Raw genomic sequence first — 16,133 nt, forward strand, 5'->3', positions numbered from 1 at the left:
AGGGTTTGAAGCCCACTGTAGATGGATGAATTTTAATGTTTTTTCGGCTATCCTGCAGAGAAAGCAGTCACTTGACAATCACCCCCACATCTACCATTCATATCATGCTCCATTAAATTATTAAAAATTATATATATAATCCACATCCTTTGCAATTTAAGAACACAAATAAGAACACGTTACATCATGAATATGAGAACAGCTAGGGTGTGTTAGACATGACAAAGTGACATGATGCCATGCCCTTCACCATGCCAATATTCCCAATATAGCCTAGCACAGGTCGAAGTTCCATGTAGTTTTTTAAAATTGATGCATCCATAGCTATCCTCACAGACTCAGCGAGCTAATAAAACGGACAGCTTTAATGAACAGAGGTATCCTTCTGCAAGCTAAACTTTCTCTTTCACAAGCCAATAAGAGTTCCTTTTCTGAAATGAGCTAGTTTTTGCAGAGCATCTTATTCATTTCACCCTTTGATGGTAAGTTTTTGTTTTTTTTTCCTTTGGCCACCAATAAATGAAAGGGAGCACAGCCCATTTGTAAGATCTGTACACTCAGCCAAGGAGTCCGAATGAGAGAATTCTCATGTTTTATTTAGGCTCATTGTTTAAAATGTTATGTTAGCTAGAATCCTTATTGAAAGAAAAGGAGCAAAGATATGAAAGGATGTATAAACCTTCAGTTTAGCCAAGCTGTGTCCTCAATATCAGCACTGCTAGAAAGGCCAATCACCACTCAGCTTGGGGTAGAGAGGAAATTCATTACAAAGCCAGTTAAACTGGGGGATGATAAGAATTTTTAAGAAATTATTTAAAAGTATTAGTATTGAAATGGTTGCTTTTTTAAACTTTGCCAATTTTCTGGTTAAAATGAACATGAATGACCATTCATAATTCAAATACTGAGCAGATCAACTAGATCTGTTGTCAAGGGGGATTGTATAATTCCTGTGAGGAGGACTTCTTTTGGACAGTCAGCTTTTTCAGTGAGGGCAGCTCACACATGGAATAAACTTCCTACACACATGAGAAACTGCAGCACGTATCGTTCATTCACAACTCATCTGAAAGTGTGGTTAAAAAACAACCAGATGTGTGACCATGCTCTGTAATATCCCAACATACGCGCTGTCTGTTTCATGCATAACAATCTTTGTTTTAACGTATTTGTATTATGTCTGAATTTATATTTTGTATTTGTTGTTTTTAATGTACCTGCCCAGGGACTACAGTTGAAAGTTAGCCATGCTGGCTAAACTGGCACATTTACAGAAATGTTTATTAATGTGCACTGTCCCTGTAAAAATGAACTTAATAAAGTAAAGTAAATACCAAATACCAAAACCTAATAGTTTAAAAACAGTTTTAACAATGTTTGTTGTGACTTCACAATAACTTTCAAGGGACATCCTGAAAACTGGAAAAATGTATGTTACATCAGCTAAGTTATCCTATTTCTTTAATATGGTTTGTCTAACCTTAATACTAACAATAATATTTTTTTAAGGTTAAAACAAGAGAGATTGTTATGCTGCGGGTATAGACTAATGCTGGCTTGAGCCAACATTAGGCCTGGTTTAGGAAAGACGTCATTATGCAATCTATGCTTGTGTGGAACTTGTCCTGGTGCAGCCAACATAGTTGCCCATTTTGCAATGAAAAACAACATTGCAGCAGTGCAGAAAATGACTATTTCTCTTTGTCTGCTCCTGCTGCTATTGGTAACAAAGCTAGCCAATGAAACACCAAGTTTGCTTTGCCTGCCTCTATGTTAATTTAACATGAGGTTAAAAGTAAATGCATAATTCAAATTACAGCATCATAAACATAGTTTGATGCTAGTTCATATGGTATTTAAACGGCATACTATTGAAGGAGGAGTCTAAATTCATGTAGCCTGAAGATTTCATTTTAATTCCATACAGTTTTGGAGCGATTTGTGAAATGACAGCTACGCAGAGGTGTATATCCTTTGGCATCTACACTTGTGATTTCCCATCTAATATCAGATGCAATCTAATGCACAGAGAAATAAAAAGTGTATTAACTTTACAAGAGGCCACAAAATGAACATCCTTCATCACTTGATTGACACTCTTCATTAACAGTGCAAATGTTAGCACCTCGCAAAATAAAATAATCTAGCCAATTTGACTAATGTTAGCCAGCTAATATTAGCTATCTAGCACACAGTGACATTAGCATTAGTATGCTAGGTAACTTTAATTCAATTAAATGCATTGAACATTATCATTCATACAATGAATACTGGTAAATAAATAAATAAATAATTTTTTTTTTTTTTAACTTTTTTTTTTTATTTTATTCTAATTTAACTGCACAGCCCTGGATTGTTTCTCAGCCTGGTGTCTTTAGGGGGGGAAAGGTGACTGCCCTCTCTCTTCATGGTGTGTACAAAGTGCCAGTGGTGCAAAGCAAATCACCATTTTGACAGTTGTGGTACTGTACGTGGGTCTCGAGGGATAATGCGAAATTAACAGTGATGCAAATGCTTTCCTACATAATCTAGCTGCTAATTGTACTGCTCCCAAATTGTTGCTGGTGCTAACATATTGAAGCTGGAAGTACAAGTTAGCATAATTAAAAGTTTTCAATTCAAATTTGTTAATTATTCCAAAACATATTTTGCGGCACGATGTTTTTCAATAGTTTGCAACTACTTCACCGTAATCTTATCTGAACTGTATGTCAACTAACTGTATGTGCCAATCGAATCTTGTGTGCAGGGCAAGTGTACGCCTATACATGTTTTTTGTAACCTGTCAAAGCTGTCAACTGTGTCAAGTGAATCATGTGTGCGAGGCAAGTGTACGCCCATACATGTCTTTTGTTACCTGTCAGAGCTGTCATTATTTTGCTTTCACTTTTGAAACGGCAAGATAGTTTCGCCACTTCACTGAGGGACAGCGACCCCCTACTTTAGTGAAGGCTACTACACACCCACAAAAGTTTCGCTGCGAACCGTATACTGTAAATGCACAGTTTACAATAACAGACCTCACCAGACGACGGAATGTCAAATGACCTACGATTAAGGGAAACCTTTGTGCGGTGCGGAGCGGGGGAGGCGTCAGTAAATGTGTGACATCGACACTGGGTAGTTTCAGGAACTGGAGAAAAAGGGTGTGTGTTATTAGTAATCAGACAAGCAAAAAGTCCCACAGTCGAACTGCCAGCGAGGGCAGACGAAGAAGCGGACAGAGGGAACAGATAGACTTCTACGTTACTTCTGTCTAGCTTTGTGTGGTTTACGCGCGTTTGGCATTTCTAATAGGCAAAGATATACTGAAAGAGAGCTGGATTATTCAAACATCACATTCCTTTCAGCTGAAACACTTCTGGTCGTGGTACGGATATCAAATTCTTTTTAAGGAGGATAGTGGATGCGGAGCCGGCTCTCAGCCTGCGTGGGTAATGTCTACGATGGATGGTATTTTATGTCATATTTCATCAGTCTGACTAATCAAAGGCACGGAGAACCGTTGAGTCACTGGATTTTCAACGGAAAGGTTATTTCTCAAGAGCAAGAAATATAAACTATCCATTTATTTGAGCATTACTCGGGATTTCCAATATCCTATTTGTCAAAACCATACCCGATTCGACGTTCACTGTAAGTACGTTTAAGTAAATTGTAAAACGCTACGTCGATACAAATTGTTTACAATGAATGAATAATAGCCTAATCATATGGGCTACTATTATTGTTGTAAATAAAAAGGCACACATCTTTTTGTCAGATGGAATAAAAATAACTATTTTAACAGTAATAACCCAGTGTTCTTAAAGTATTTCATAAATAGACATGTAAACTTAACTTGGACCAAATTATTATTATGGACCAACTGCCAGACAGGTACATTATGAAAACCTTAAAGAATCCTGTTATCTGTGTAGCCTATGTATGTATGTACGCACGTATGTTTGTATGTATGTATGTATATATGTATATGGGACTAGTTACGAACAGTTGTAACCTAATCAGTGTGACGAAAATCTTAAAGGGAGTACGTGCGTGAGTATCTGCGTCTGTAGTCGAAGGTCGCGAGGAGTCATTTGAAAGCTTGTTGCTCAGCGTGCAGTGCAAGTGATAATGAACTCGGACCGACTGAAGCTTTACTATGATGGTTGCATTTGTTCTTTCCTTTATGATATTCACATAAATTTGGCATAGCATTTTAAATGTGATATTTCATTGTCTTAACAGGTGTTAAATTTGATGTACATAGAACTATGCTCCAGCTGATAATGCCTTTGTGGAAAATCTCATGCACCTGATCCAGTTTAATCAGATTATGAAGATATTGCATCACAGTGTCAATGACGGGTAAGATGGAGACCCCTTTTTATCACGATGACACGCCAAGACTTCCCAATTTTGGACAAATGTCAGATTATGAAAGGTACCACAGCCACAAGATGATGAGCAAAAAAAACATGGCAGGCCATCATTTCCACGGTGCTATGGGAGGCACCTCAACTCTAAAACTTCTACAGGAACAGCCTGGAACCAATGGCAACATCAATCCTAATAACCTAGGAATCACCAGCAACACAAACAGCTCTTTAATGCCTCCGACTGACATGAATCTCCTGAAGCTGGCATCCCCTGATTTAGAGCACCTAATAATTCAGTCTAACCAGGGTCTGGTGACGACCAGCCCAGCGCCTAATTCCACAGGCGGCCCCTTCATGTACAGGAACCAAGCAACTAACGAACAAGAGGGCTTTGCGGATGGCTTTGTCAAAGCACTGGCCGATCTTCATAAACAGAATCAGCTTATGGGGGCACCAATGTCCCCGTCCTCATCCATTCAAGGTCCTTATCAGAGGAACCTCATGTCCAGTGGAGAAATGCCCATCTACACTAATCTCAACAGCTACAATCCCAACCAGATCACAGTATCCACATCTTACACTGGCGGCCAGCTGCCTTACACGGCCTCCAGTCATGCCGCGAGCCTCAGCGGACAGGGGCAAAGGCCCCACCCCCACGGTCGCGGTCTGGACGCACCCCAGACGGTCCCTGAGGTGCCCCACCCGCCGGGGGACCCCGCCAGCTCCCCTCCCTCCCTCTCGCCCATTGACCTGGAGACCCAAGAGCGAATCAAGGCGGAGAGGAAGAAGCTCCGAAATCGCATCGCTGCATCCAAGTGTCGCAAGAGGAAGCTGGAGAGGATCTCGCGCCTGGAGGAGAAGGTGAAGGTGCTGAAGACCCAGAACTCTGACCTGGCCTCCACCGCCAGCATTCTGCGAGAGCAGGTGGCACAGCTCAAGCAGAAAGTCATGAATCATGTCACCAACGGTTGCCAGATAGCAGTGAGCTCAGCCACCATGGCAAAAAGTGGGGAGAGCACCAGCTGCTGAACTTGAATGAAGAGGTGGTTTTGCCATCACTGGTTGAGTCAGTGCTGTGAAGCAATTATCAGATAATAATAATTATTATTATCGTCATGGCAGCTGGAGTATGGAAGATGAGCGGCGAAGTAAAGCCCTAATGTCCTGACTTTTACACCCACACATTTTCCAGCTGAGCTAACTACAAACATTGGGCATAAGATGTGGAAAGTCTGTTTTGGAGAAATGTACCACAGAATGGCTTTTCAGTGCGCTCTGGATGGACAGCTACACAATTCAGATAGATACTGTAAATGCGGACACGCAAAAGTAACAATGTGCTCTCTGCGACAAGAAGGGAAAACACTCACTTTGAAAGTGTGACATATGACTAGACTTTCTTAGGACCCAGTCGAGGAGGGAAAAGGGAATCAGTTACAAACTGATATGTGGACAGGCATTTCATAGCAGCATAATGGAAGTATTTGGGATGGGGACAAAAAAAATTAAAAATAAATCAGGGCATTCATTTGAAAAAAGGGAATCTGCACTTTGGAGCATCTGGAATTAAATCTCATTGGATTCCAAAGGGGGAAATTATTACCTTTTAGTCTCAAAACAGTGATTTATTTAGTGAACATGTACCTTTAGGGAAAGCAAGACCGAGAAGGGGGGATTATCCTGCTTTACAAGCATTCCAGTAAAATATTTTGTAATGTTTCAAGTTCAAAGAAACATTTGAAATGAGGATGAGCGATATAATGTGAATTTGAAGTTCTGTATAACGTGAATTTTGTTCTAAGTAGATCTTACGTGGCACTTCTGGGCCGTGAGTTTATACTTGTAGTTGTCTCGAGTGAAAAATATTTCAAAGGTAAAAACATTATCTAGTAAAAAGTGTCCCCACATCATTGAACTTGATCTTTGACTGTGTTGTGATGTAATTACAAGTGCAGATTTACCTGTTTCAGTCGCATCTTTACAGTATTTTGGAATATATTGTTTGTTTTGGCTTCTTAATGTGAGATGTACAGGTATATGTATGGAAAAATGACAACCTTTTTAAAAATACTCAATTTAAGTGTGTAAATGTTGTCTGTGTTTATTATTTAATAACATAGATAAGTATAATCAGATCCAACACAAAGCTACATGATGTATGATATTTTGATATTTTGTAAAGCGACCGGTTTTATTATAACAGACTACTTTTGATGGTTGTGTGTAATCATTGACCCTGAGCGGATTTGGAGGATTCTTCTGCATTCCAAGGCAAAGATCTTGCACTGTATTTTCCATAAGTGTGCCTAGGAGATGCGTATTAACAAACCGTTAAATGCTGTGTTCTGTGTCTTAACCTTGCGTTTTAACAATGAACAAAACTGTCAGGCTGTCATTTTGGATGGCATCGACTTTATTTAACATGCTGTGTTCAATTTGCACACTGTCCGGGTATTTAAACAGTGAATAAGGCTGCATGTAAATGGGGAGGGAAATGACCGTGGGGCAAAGCTAGACTGACGCAAGACTGCAACAAGGGCTTTTGATCAATAGTATCTTGTTTGTACTGTTTTGTTTTTGATTTTTTTTGAGCAATCTATTTATGCAAAAATCCTCTAATATTTATGTTGTGTGTGTAAAAAAAAGTGTAAAAGTTGAATTCCAGATGTCTTGTTGACATATTTTGAGAATAATATTGCACATAAATCAAAACATTAAATGATATCTGAAATATATTTGTCTCAGACTGTGTACAGAATATCAGAATATGAAAATACATTATCTTCAGAGATGTGGGGGACAAGAGGAAAGGCATGCCATTTCTTTCTGGGGGGGGGAGGGGTGCATTCTTACAATTAAACTGAAGAGAGGATAGTGTTTGATTTGAGTAAAATGAATCCTTTCTCAATCCATGTTCATTATCATCTAAAAGAGTTTTCTGGCAATGTGCCAGTAAGATATAGATTTTAAAAATGATGCATTACCGTCTGAAGCACTGACTGGATACCGAAAGCATACTGTAGGATCAAATGCATATATATCCACACAACAGAGTTTTAAGAAAATTTAAAAATGTTGTATGAGCATTGCATTCAATTTTTGGTGCACTGACTCCTTAAATATTTATTCCATATGACACCTATAGTGTTATTTATACATATCTATATTCATATACTCAAATTCATTTGCAAACATAACAGGATTATTTTAAATAGATTTTGAAAATGAGTGTTGCTAAAGATATATTTATTTTTAAAACTTGAATAAGGCTTTTTGACATTGACTACCAATTATATTTTTGTACAAAAATGTTTTAAAATGTAAAAGTTCTTGAGTGCAAGCTGAAGTAAAGTATTCATACAACTTTCCAGAATTTCTGAATGATTTATTAAGGATAGATTAAACTGGCCATTTATTTTTAAACACCAGTAGTTCCTACTTTATTGAGGCAAAACTACTACTGTCTTTGCATAATGGATCAATGATAGGCTCATGTATGTGACAGTATCTACTTGCAGCTATTTTGTGGCCAAGATAGAAGGATGTTTTATCAGCAAAACTTTCATGTACCTGTCATAATCACAAACATGTAGTTGCGATACACGTAGCATATGTTTTTTTTTTTTTTTTTACAGAACCATGAAGGTGTAGCTTTGTCCAGCCAGCTATGGTCGTTTTAATTCCAGGGAAAATAAAAGTTGTTTGTTTTGAAAAGACTTTCCTAGATGTAGTCAGATGACAAGCAATCAATTTAGTTTTTAGGTTTTCCTGTAATTTGGAACAGCAAAAAATGACAATTCCTTTCCCTAGGGTACAGTGGTGGGTATTCATGTATTCATTTTGGAGATTCTTGGACAGTTTTTTAAATGTATTTAATTATTTTGTTGACCAATCAAACATGTTTTGTTTATATGCTTTCAAAAATTTGATCCAGAATTTATTTGGAAAACAATATGTTTTTGAAAGATAAACAACTCCTTTTCGGGACTTTCAAACATTCAAGCCAACATTTTTGGGACTTCCATAAGTTTTCAAGCCAAATATGGTCCTGAAATCAAACAGATTCAAACCAGCACATTGTTGCAGAGTTGCCTTTTCACAATATTTCCACTTAAACTCATGTTTAAGTAATGAAAAAGCAATGAAAATTTAAAGAAACCACTTTATATTATTAGGGTTTATTTTGTATATCTGTGTTTTAATAGGGGGCAGAGGTGGTCCTGTTAAAAATCGAATGGCTTTGCTCAACATGTACATTTTCTTGAAAATGGACCCACTGAAAACAGAACCTTAAACCACACATTCAATTTGTTCTAAAGGACAGTCTGAATACCAGTGATCAGTGACAGGAAATTATGACTTAAGAGTGACTTGCCTTGCTTTGTTTAATCCTTTATTTTTAAAATACTGATTGTTCTGGTCTTAAATAATATGCAGTCTTGTTAATTGTTAACTGTTTGATTGAGTTTTCAAAATGAACAATAAAATAGTAGGTTTCCAAAACTGATTTTTGGTTCTGTCATCAACAGCTCAACAAATTTCTAAGCATTGCTACAATGTACACCTACTGTGCCTATACTGAATATATCTCGAACATATCCAGAAAAAATCCTGAATTTAGAATCTATACATACCTAAGAACTTTAGTTTATGTCTAAATCAAGCTCCAGGCGAGGAACATTTAAGGCTATTTCAAAATGCACTTCCCAAAGCCATATAATATAATCAGAAATTAATAAGAGAAGTCTGTGGGCCCAATTTTGACACCTGCACTGGCGCAAACATAGCTGACACAAGCACAGATTGGTATTTTGGAGCGACACAAGAACATAAAATACCATTTTGCCAAGGTTGGTATTTTCATCTCTGCTTTTTTAGCGCTTGCACTGGGTGGGTGGGTGGAGGGTGGGCAGGAGTAGTCGTTCAGGGGAGTGGATTGGCACAAGTGCACGTTGATTTTAAAAGGATCTTAACAGTCCTCCATCATAAATCTGGTCTTACTGCAAACACAGTTGTGATCCAGCAAAAGTACTCGAGAGAATATTTCTAAAAAAAACCTCACAATTAATTCAATATGTTGTGGAGGCATCTGCCCACAGATACTGCGACCGTAACAATTACTGGTATATTGGTAAATATACAATTCAAAATAAAGCACACAAAAACACTGAATGACTAATAATCCAGCAAATGTTCTACCATCTGCTAAGTAAATTCATCTCTCACAGATCAATCATTCAGTCACGTCATTGTAGTCCTGCAAATCACGATATACTGCTGGAAAGGTACCTGATACTGTAGATACTGCATGCAGCAGGCAAATGGCACAGCACAACCTCATAAAGAGGTGCAAGCAGTTTAAATGAAATTCCACAATTTTCTCTACATGGTGACACAAAACAAGAGATTATATCATCTGTACTATATATGTTAACAGTTCTGCAGAGTACATGCAGGCTGTAAATTAACGGCATCACCCAAACCTTGGACAGTTTAGGTGGTATTCTATTACACATCCCTTGCTTCAGGAAAAATAAATACATTTTGAGGACTTTAAGCTAAAAAGCACGCCCAATTATATTTACGTTTATTAGTAATTAGTAGTAGTGTTAATGGCAGTAGTAATAGCTGTAGTACAGTGACCTGCAGTATACTGAAACCAAAGGTATAATAATGATGGTGTGATCAGACATGCGAGTAGCCTATTGGAATAAGTAGAGAGCATGTGCTGCACGAAAAATACAAAGAATGGAAAAGCCACATATGAAAGGTCTTCCTCTGACTCCACTCTGCGAGTCTGTGGTGTGAAAATAAGAAGACTGGCAACGCTACGTGTTTTGGAAGAGAACCTGCGGTTGTGTACATTCTCCTGGATCTTCAGTGGGGTTCGCACATGAACGTGGCTGCGGTGGCAGATGATTGGGCATTCAAAAATATGGTGGGAATTGGACTTGTTCGGCCCCATGTTGAGTGCAAAATTTATTTTGAAAAATAAAAAACTGATTCAGACATGACTCGTTATGATCAAGCTTGGACTATTATATAACTTAAGGGTTCAATGGCTTTAAATTTACAATCACAATGAATCAAAATATACCATTATAATTTCCCATTTTCATTTCTTTTCTATGAAGATGTCAACAATAAATTTACTGTCTGCAATCAGAACATACAGTAAATCACTGTAACAGTAACACTTATATTGAAGGCGACGGTGTATTACAATTATTATATTCCCATTCTATGTCTATATTTGAGTAGTCTTAACTAAAAATGCAAAGTTTCAATGCTCTGGAAAATACTGCCTAGAAGATCCATGCACAACTATATTTCCACCAGGAGGACAAAGAAGGCTGTGGTTCTCTGGCGCACACAGAGATGTGAAACTTCTTAAAGACCAGGTCTGGGTCTCCAATCAGTTTTGATTGGACAAGATAATGACCAGATGTGGAACCAATTCTTGAAAGATGAACAAATATTTTCCAGTCATAAGACTTATGCTACATATTCACTCAAAACGTATGTAACGTTCTCGCAGCTGGGAATGTTTTTTGTTTGCTTCTTTGTGTTCAGGCGGTGAGCAATTTTTTGAGTACTCAAACAAAAATGATAAAAGAAGCAACCTCTTTCAGTTCCAGTAATCAAAGATTCCAAAATAAAAAAGGCACAGGAAAGAAACCATAAGATCTGACAGTAATTGATAACAGCTTTAAGGGATATACATATATTTGGTGCAGCCCCGTTCAAAATGGAAGTGGCAATATCTTTGACTATTTGGATATGCTGTATAACCACTTTGACGTGCAAAACAGCAAAACAGTTCTGCTTGCCAAGTATAACACAGCATATTATTCTGGTTCTTAGCAGCTGCCCTTAAACAGGGTTACTTGCACATAAATCTACTTACACAGCTGAATATTTACTGAAGTAACATAGGTTCAGGACATTCCTCAAAATCACAGCAGTGCCTCACTACGGATTTAATTCAAGCCATTTTTGGCTGTTAACATGGCGCAGTCTTTTTCACATACATGCTGTACTGCTCTCGTCAACCAAACCGATCATGAAGCAAAGATCCTGGCACGTCACTCAAGAAAATGCCCCGATTTACTGCAAATCTTTACAGAAGGACCTTTGAACAGCAGCCCCTTGCAGCAGCCAGCTTGAAACACCAAGACCTGAATAAGCATGTAACATGGAAACTGGCACCTATTGTACAACCTAGTCTTCTCATATTTTTGGCCCCATCTCCAGGGTTGTTTGGTTCTCAGACATGCTTTCACAAGCACTACAAGTCACTACACTCATTCATATCAGCCTTGTCAACCAGCTTCAAAAGGAGATTAACAGCAGTCACTAACTGGAATGTTCTTCTAAATATCATAACATAACAAAATATACTATTGTGAAGGTCTATGAAACCTTTCTTATTTAACTTTTTGTTAATGCAGGTCATATATTGTTCAAAAAGGTTACCACATTAAAGACAGGAGAAACCAAGTAAAACCCTCAAATTCTGCCATCTCATCTCATCATATAGTCATTTTGAAAAATTAGAGGGTTTAAAATACAAAGACATGTTTCAAAAGTAACCAAAAGAACAAGTTTGGCACATGTGGCATAGCTAATTGGCACAATACAAACACAGACCTTAAATGTGATTGTGTACGTGTATGTAAATACTAACTGTGGATTGCAACAGAAAAGTTGTCCCTTGATTTCTGCCCAAAACTAGTCAATGCCACCCACAGACAGCCTTCTGAGCTTTCCTGTAAAGAAGGCAAAGGCTTTCAGTAAAGCACATGGAATGGTTGTGGGTAATTCTGAAAGTGAAAGTCAGACCCCGCAGCCAATCCAGACGAAGGAGTCAGAGGGAATTCCATTGTGTCACATTTGAAACATGAAATGAGTTTGCCCTTCCAACAATCATAAATGGCAAGGAAATAGCTTCAGTGCAGGAGTTTACTCGAGGAAGAACACAGGCATAGTCGTAGGCATAGTATTTAGGACAAATGTCACACTAAACTAAATGTCTTAGGATTTATAAATAACCAAATGGTTTCACACAATCTACATATTTACATAAATTGAGGAGAAAGCCTTTAAAGACTGGTTGTTAGATATGCAGTAAAATGTGAAAACCTGACAGATGGTGTGGCACAACAAAATGGCAAATTATACTGTACCATGTAGGGGTGTGCAGAGACAACATTATCTGTATCTATTCAACCAACAAAATTATCTGTATCTGTATTCAGAATAGAAAACCAGAAGTGGGTGTCACTTAAGAAGTTGTGTAAATCAGTGAAAATGCTAACTTTATAACTTGCAATAGTTGTACTTTCAAAAGATCAAACTTATGATTTAACCATTATTATGCCATTAGTCATAGTATACTAATAGACCCTTTTTTTGTGGCAACAGCAACATAGATGTTCTAAATGATTAGCCAATGATTACAGTATATACAACTGCATTTCATAATAGTCCCTGAGCAGCTCTAGTAGCACCAAATACTGCACGTGCAGTGGGAGCAAGCAGCTCTTTCAAATATGTACCAAAATCAACATATTCAGACATTAACTAGCCATTGGACTAGAATAATGGGCAGTTGCTAGCTAGCTACTCGGTCACTGTTGGCCACTTAGCCAAACAATTAGGTTAGCAACTCACACATTATGTTTGTGCTGGATGTGGATGGTTCATGACGAGAGCATAGATAACTAAAAGTACAGTAACTACTGACTTTTGAGTTGCTAACCAGCTGTGTCTGGGTCTCCACAGCAAACGCACCCCATCATTTATTGTAATGTTTACTTGGATTACTCAAGCTGAATTTTTTATCAAGCTCTCATTCCTAACTACAAGTCATTTTATAAGTGAATAACGAATGAAATGAAATAACTATTAATAATCAAGTTTTTAACTGGCTTTTTCTTAAAAAACATTTCTAATGGTTTCTTTAAATGAACATTATTGACATTTGGAAAGACACAGCATAATAACAACCACTCTATAGTTAACAAAAATAAAATGTTTTACCTATGTGCGTTAATTAGAGAAACTGACTTACTGAAGTACACACACATCATAGATGATTTTCAGTTTTTACTTTTTTGACAGCGTGAGGTCACATTCACCACCATATACGTTTTGCAGTAAAATGTTTTGGGCAAGAGACGTGTTCAAGAATCAACATGAAAATCAGATCCCACAGATTGGAGTACAGATTTCCAAATTATATTTCCCTGAAGTTTGCCCCAATTTCTGTTCTGTATTCCTTGCTTATTATAAGCTACTGGGAATGACTAATTCCCTGCTTCTACCTACCTCCCCAGCCCACGCTAGAGTATAAAGGATTGTGGGTCAATAAGTGTCATCCAATCTCGCCTAATTCTGCTAATTGCAAGAAGAATCTATCAACAAATGCAGGAAAGAGGGGAAAATACACTTACATTTGAATTTGAAATCCATCATTTAACCTAGTATCACAGAGAGAAAGAAGAATAAAATAGTGCCACAGTATGCACACGTGTTCATCAGTTCATCAGGATCTTATGAGAATCTCATGTGATCTTTGTTCCGTTTCATTTCATTAGGGCAAGAATACCAACACTTCAGAATCAATGGCATTCTGATACAGCAGTGACTTGCACAGACCCCCTTATCCTCTTGTGCAGCAGAATGCAATGGCATTAGCCATAACAGGGATTTGAATAAATTACCCTTTCATTGTGAGAACTGTCCTCACTACCCAACAGTTATGTCACATCTTTTGTAGAACAAGACTGTAGGAGTCCCCCAGGAGTCTTGTTGGTATTTAAATCAAGGTACTTTCATCTTACAATTATTACATTACTTCTAATTCCAATTCTGAGGTAAGTATTTGAAAATGAACTCAAAGATAGTTGAAAGAAATGTGCACATATTCATTAATGCCTGGTATTTTCATCAACGTGCCTTCCAGATTTAAACTGTTCTTTCTGGATTCAACAGCTGTTTCTTAAAAACAAGACTGAATTGAGACAAGTAACTATTCCAATAAATTATTCAAATAAAATTGGTGTATTTTTACTTCACATTCAAAATGACAAATATTTCAGAGTTATGAATGGCCATCATTCCCAAAGGATTCATATCTCAAGGATTCTGCTGTATTTACATAAAGTTGTTAGTGGTATGTTTTAGATTCAATTCCAAAATCTAATGCTTCGTCTAAGATTACTCTTCATCTAACACCTCTAATGATTAGTCATATCTTTTCTATATCTGATGATAGCGGATAATAAACATAAAATTATTATGGTTGTATATGTAGTTATTACAGTTTTTCTCCACATCATGTCACAGGTAAACTTTACTATATTAGGATAAATTCACTTTTGGCAAGAATGGTTTTATTTTTTAGCAAGAATGCGTACCAAGTTGCCCAACCAGACAAGCGAGGGGGTAAAAAAAAAAAACACGGAACACTGACCTTTATCATATTTCTACCATTATTTTTCATAAAAAATAATGAAACCCCCAACTTTTTTGCAGATAAAGTCAGAACAGACATTTGCCTCCAAATTGTTTTTATCTGCATTAAATAGGGCCTCCTTTTTTGTGACAACATTAGTTCAACACACCATCAACTATTCAGAAGGAAAGTAAGTGTGTGGATTTTGCTCCAATTTTGTACTACTACTATTTTTCTCCTTCTAAATTATTTAAGAATAAAGGTGACATTTCTGAATAATGCCCAAGGTGCAAACTGTTCCACATCAAGTAACTCTCATCATGAAAGGGTACATGATGTAAACACTTTAACTTATGCCTAATAGGTGTCATTCAGTAGTCCAGAAGCAGTGACTAACACGACGACTGTGGTCAGGTTCTGTGTCAGAAGGAAAGCCCTGGTATAGATTTGAAACTGTGCACATCGTGGATCCAGTCAGCTAAACATTCTGTAGTAATCTTGAGCAAGAGATGTAAAAGGGAATTCAAAAAAACAGTTTGCTCAGGGAGGGTTTGGGTGTGTTTTGTTGGTTGTGGCACCAGTTAATGATTTAGAGAAATGGGTGAGGAGGAACACATTCTTGAAAATTAGGCTATTATGTTCTATTGTGCTGGGAGACCAATTTGTGGCATATTTAACAGCACCAAAATGTCTGCAATCAGGGTAAATCGATTCACAAACTTTGAAGATGGACAAGAGGGGATCAAAGCTAAATGCATACAGACGCTTGATTACGGACTGATTATTCACTAGTTCATTATCTCTGTGACACTTTCACTTCCTGCCACATGTTCTCCTCAGGAAGTTTTTATGAAGTCGAATGAAGATCCATTATTTTCTGTGTATTTCAAATGCCCTTTGTTCACAGTCTGCTTTCTGGTTAAAGCCAAAGGGGTTTCCCCTGTTTTGTGACAGGTTTGCGGCTTCTCCTAAGAGGGGGTAGCCTACTTGAAGGACAAACCCGCAACCCAACACCAATGTTCAACAGCACTATGTATTTTCACGTAAAAACTAGAATGTCAAAGACTTCTCACTGACAAAACAGGAAAGTTTTTAAATAAATTTTTTTAATAAACCAAACTGACAGCAGAGGTTGGCGTTGCAGCGTGAGAATGAATGGGAATTCCAAATTGCAGAGGATCACAAATTGAAAGGATCACAATGTTTTTTTTTTGTTTGTTTTTGCTGTGTTCATTTCAGTTCATTTTTATTTATTATGCCTCCTGCTCCAGAAGGAAATTAAACTGGACCCCTTTATGTCTCTGAAGAGGTTA

General features: G+C 37.5%; 1 protein-coding gene and 1 long non-coding RNA gene across 8 annotated transcripts in view; one reads left to right on the forward strand and one right to left on the reverse strand.

Moving 5' to 3' along the window:
* Positions 1–16,133, reverse strand: part of LOC118212141 — a 147,314-nt gene that overhangs the window by 75,994 nt on the left and 55,187 nt on the right. The window lies entirely within an intron of this gene.
* Positions 2,858–7,094, forward strand: june (JunE proto-oncogene, AP-1 transcription factor subunit). The gene is given in 3 exon segments (XM_035389766.1): positions 2,858–3,636; positions 4,231–5,358; positions 5,361–7,094. Coding segments are annotated over 2 exon segments (1,095 nt in total). The 5' UTR covers positions 2,858–3,636; positions 4,231–4,343; the 3' UTR covers positions 5,441–7,094.

This window comes from Anguilla anguilla, chromosome 14 (genome assembly GCF_013347855.1).
Source record: "Anguilla anguilla isolate fAngAng1 chromosome 14, fAngAng1.pri, whole genome shotgun sequence".
Taxonomy (NCBI): domain Eukaryota; kingdom Metazoa; phylum Chordata; class Actinopteri; order Anguilliformes; family Anguillidae; genus Anguilla; species Anguilla anguilla.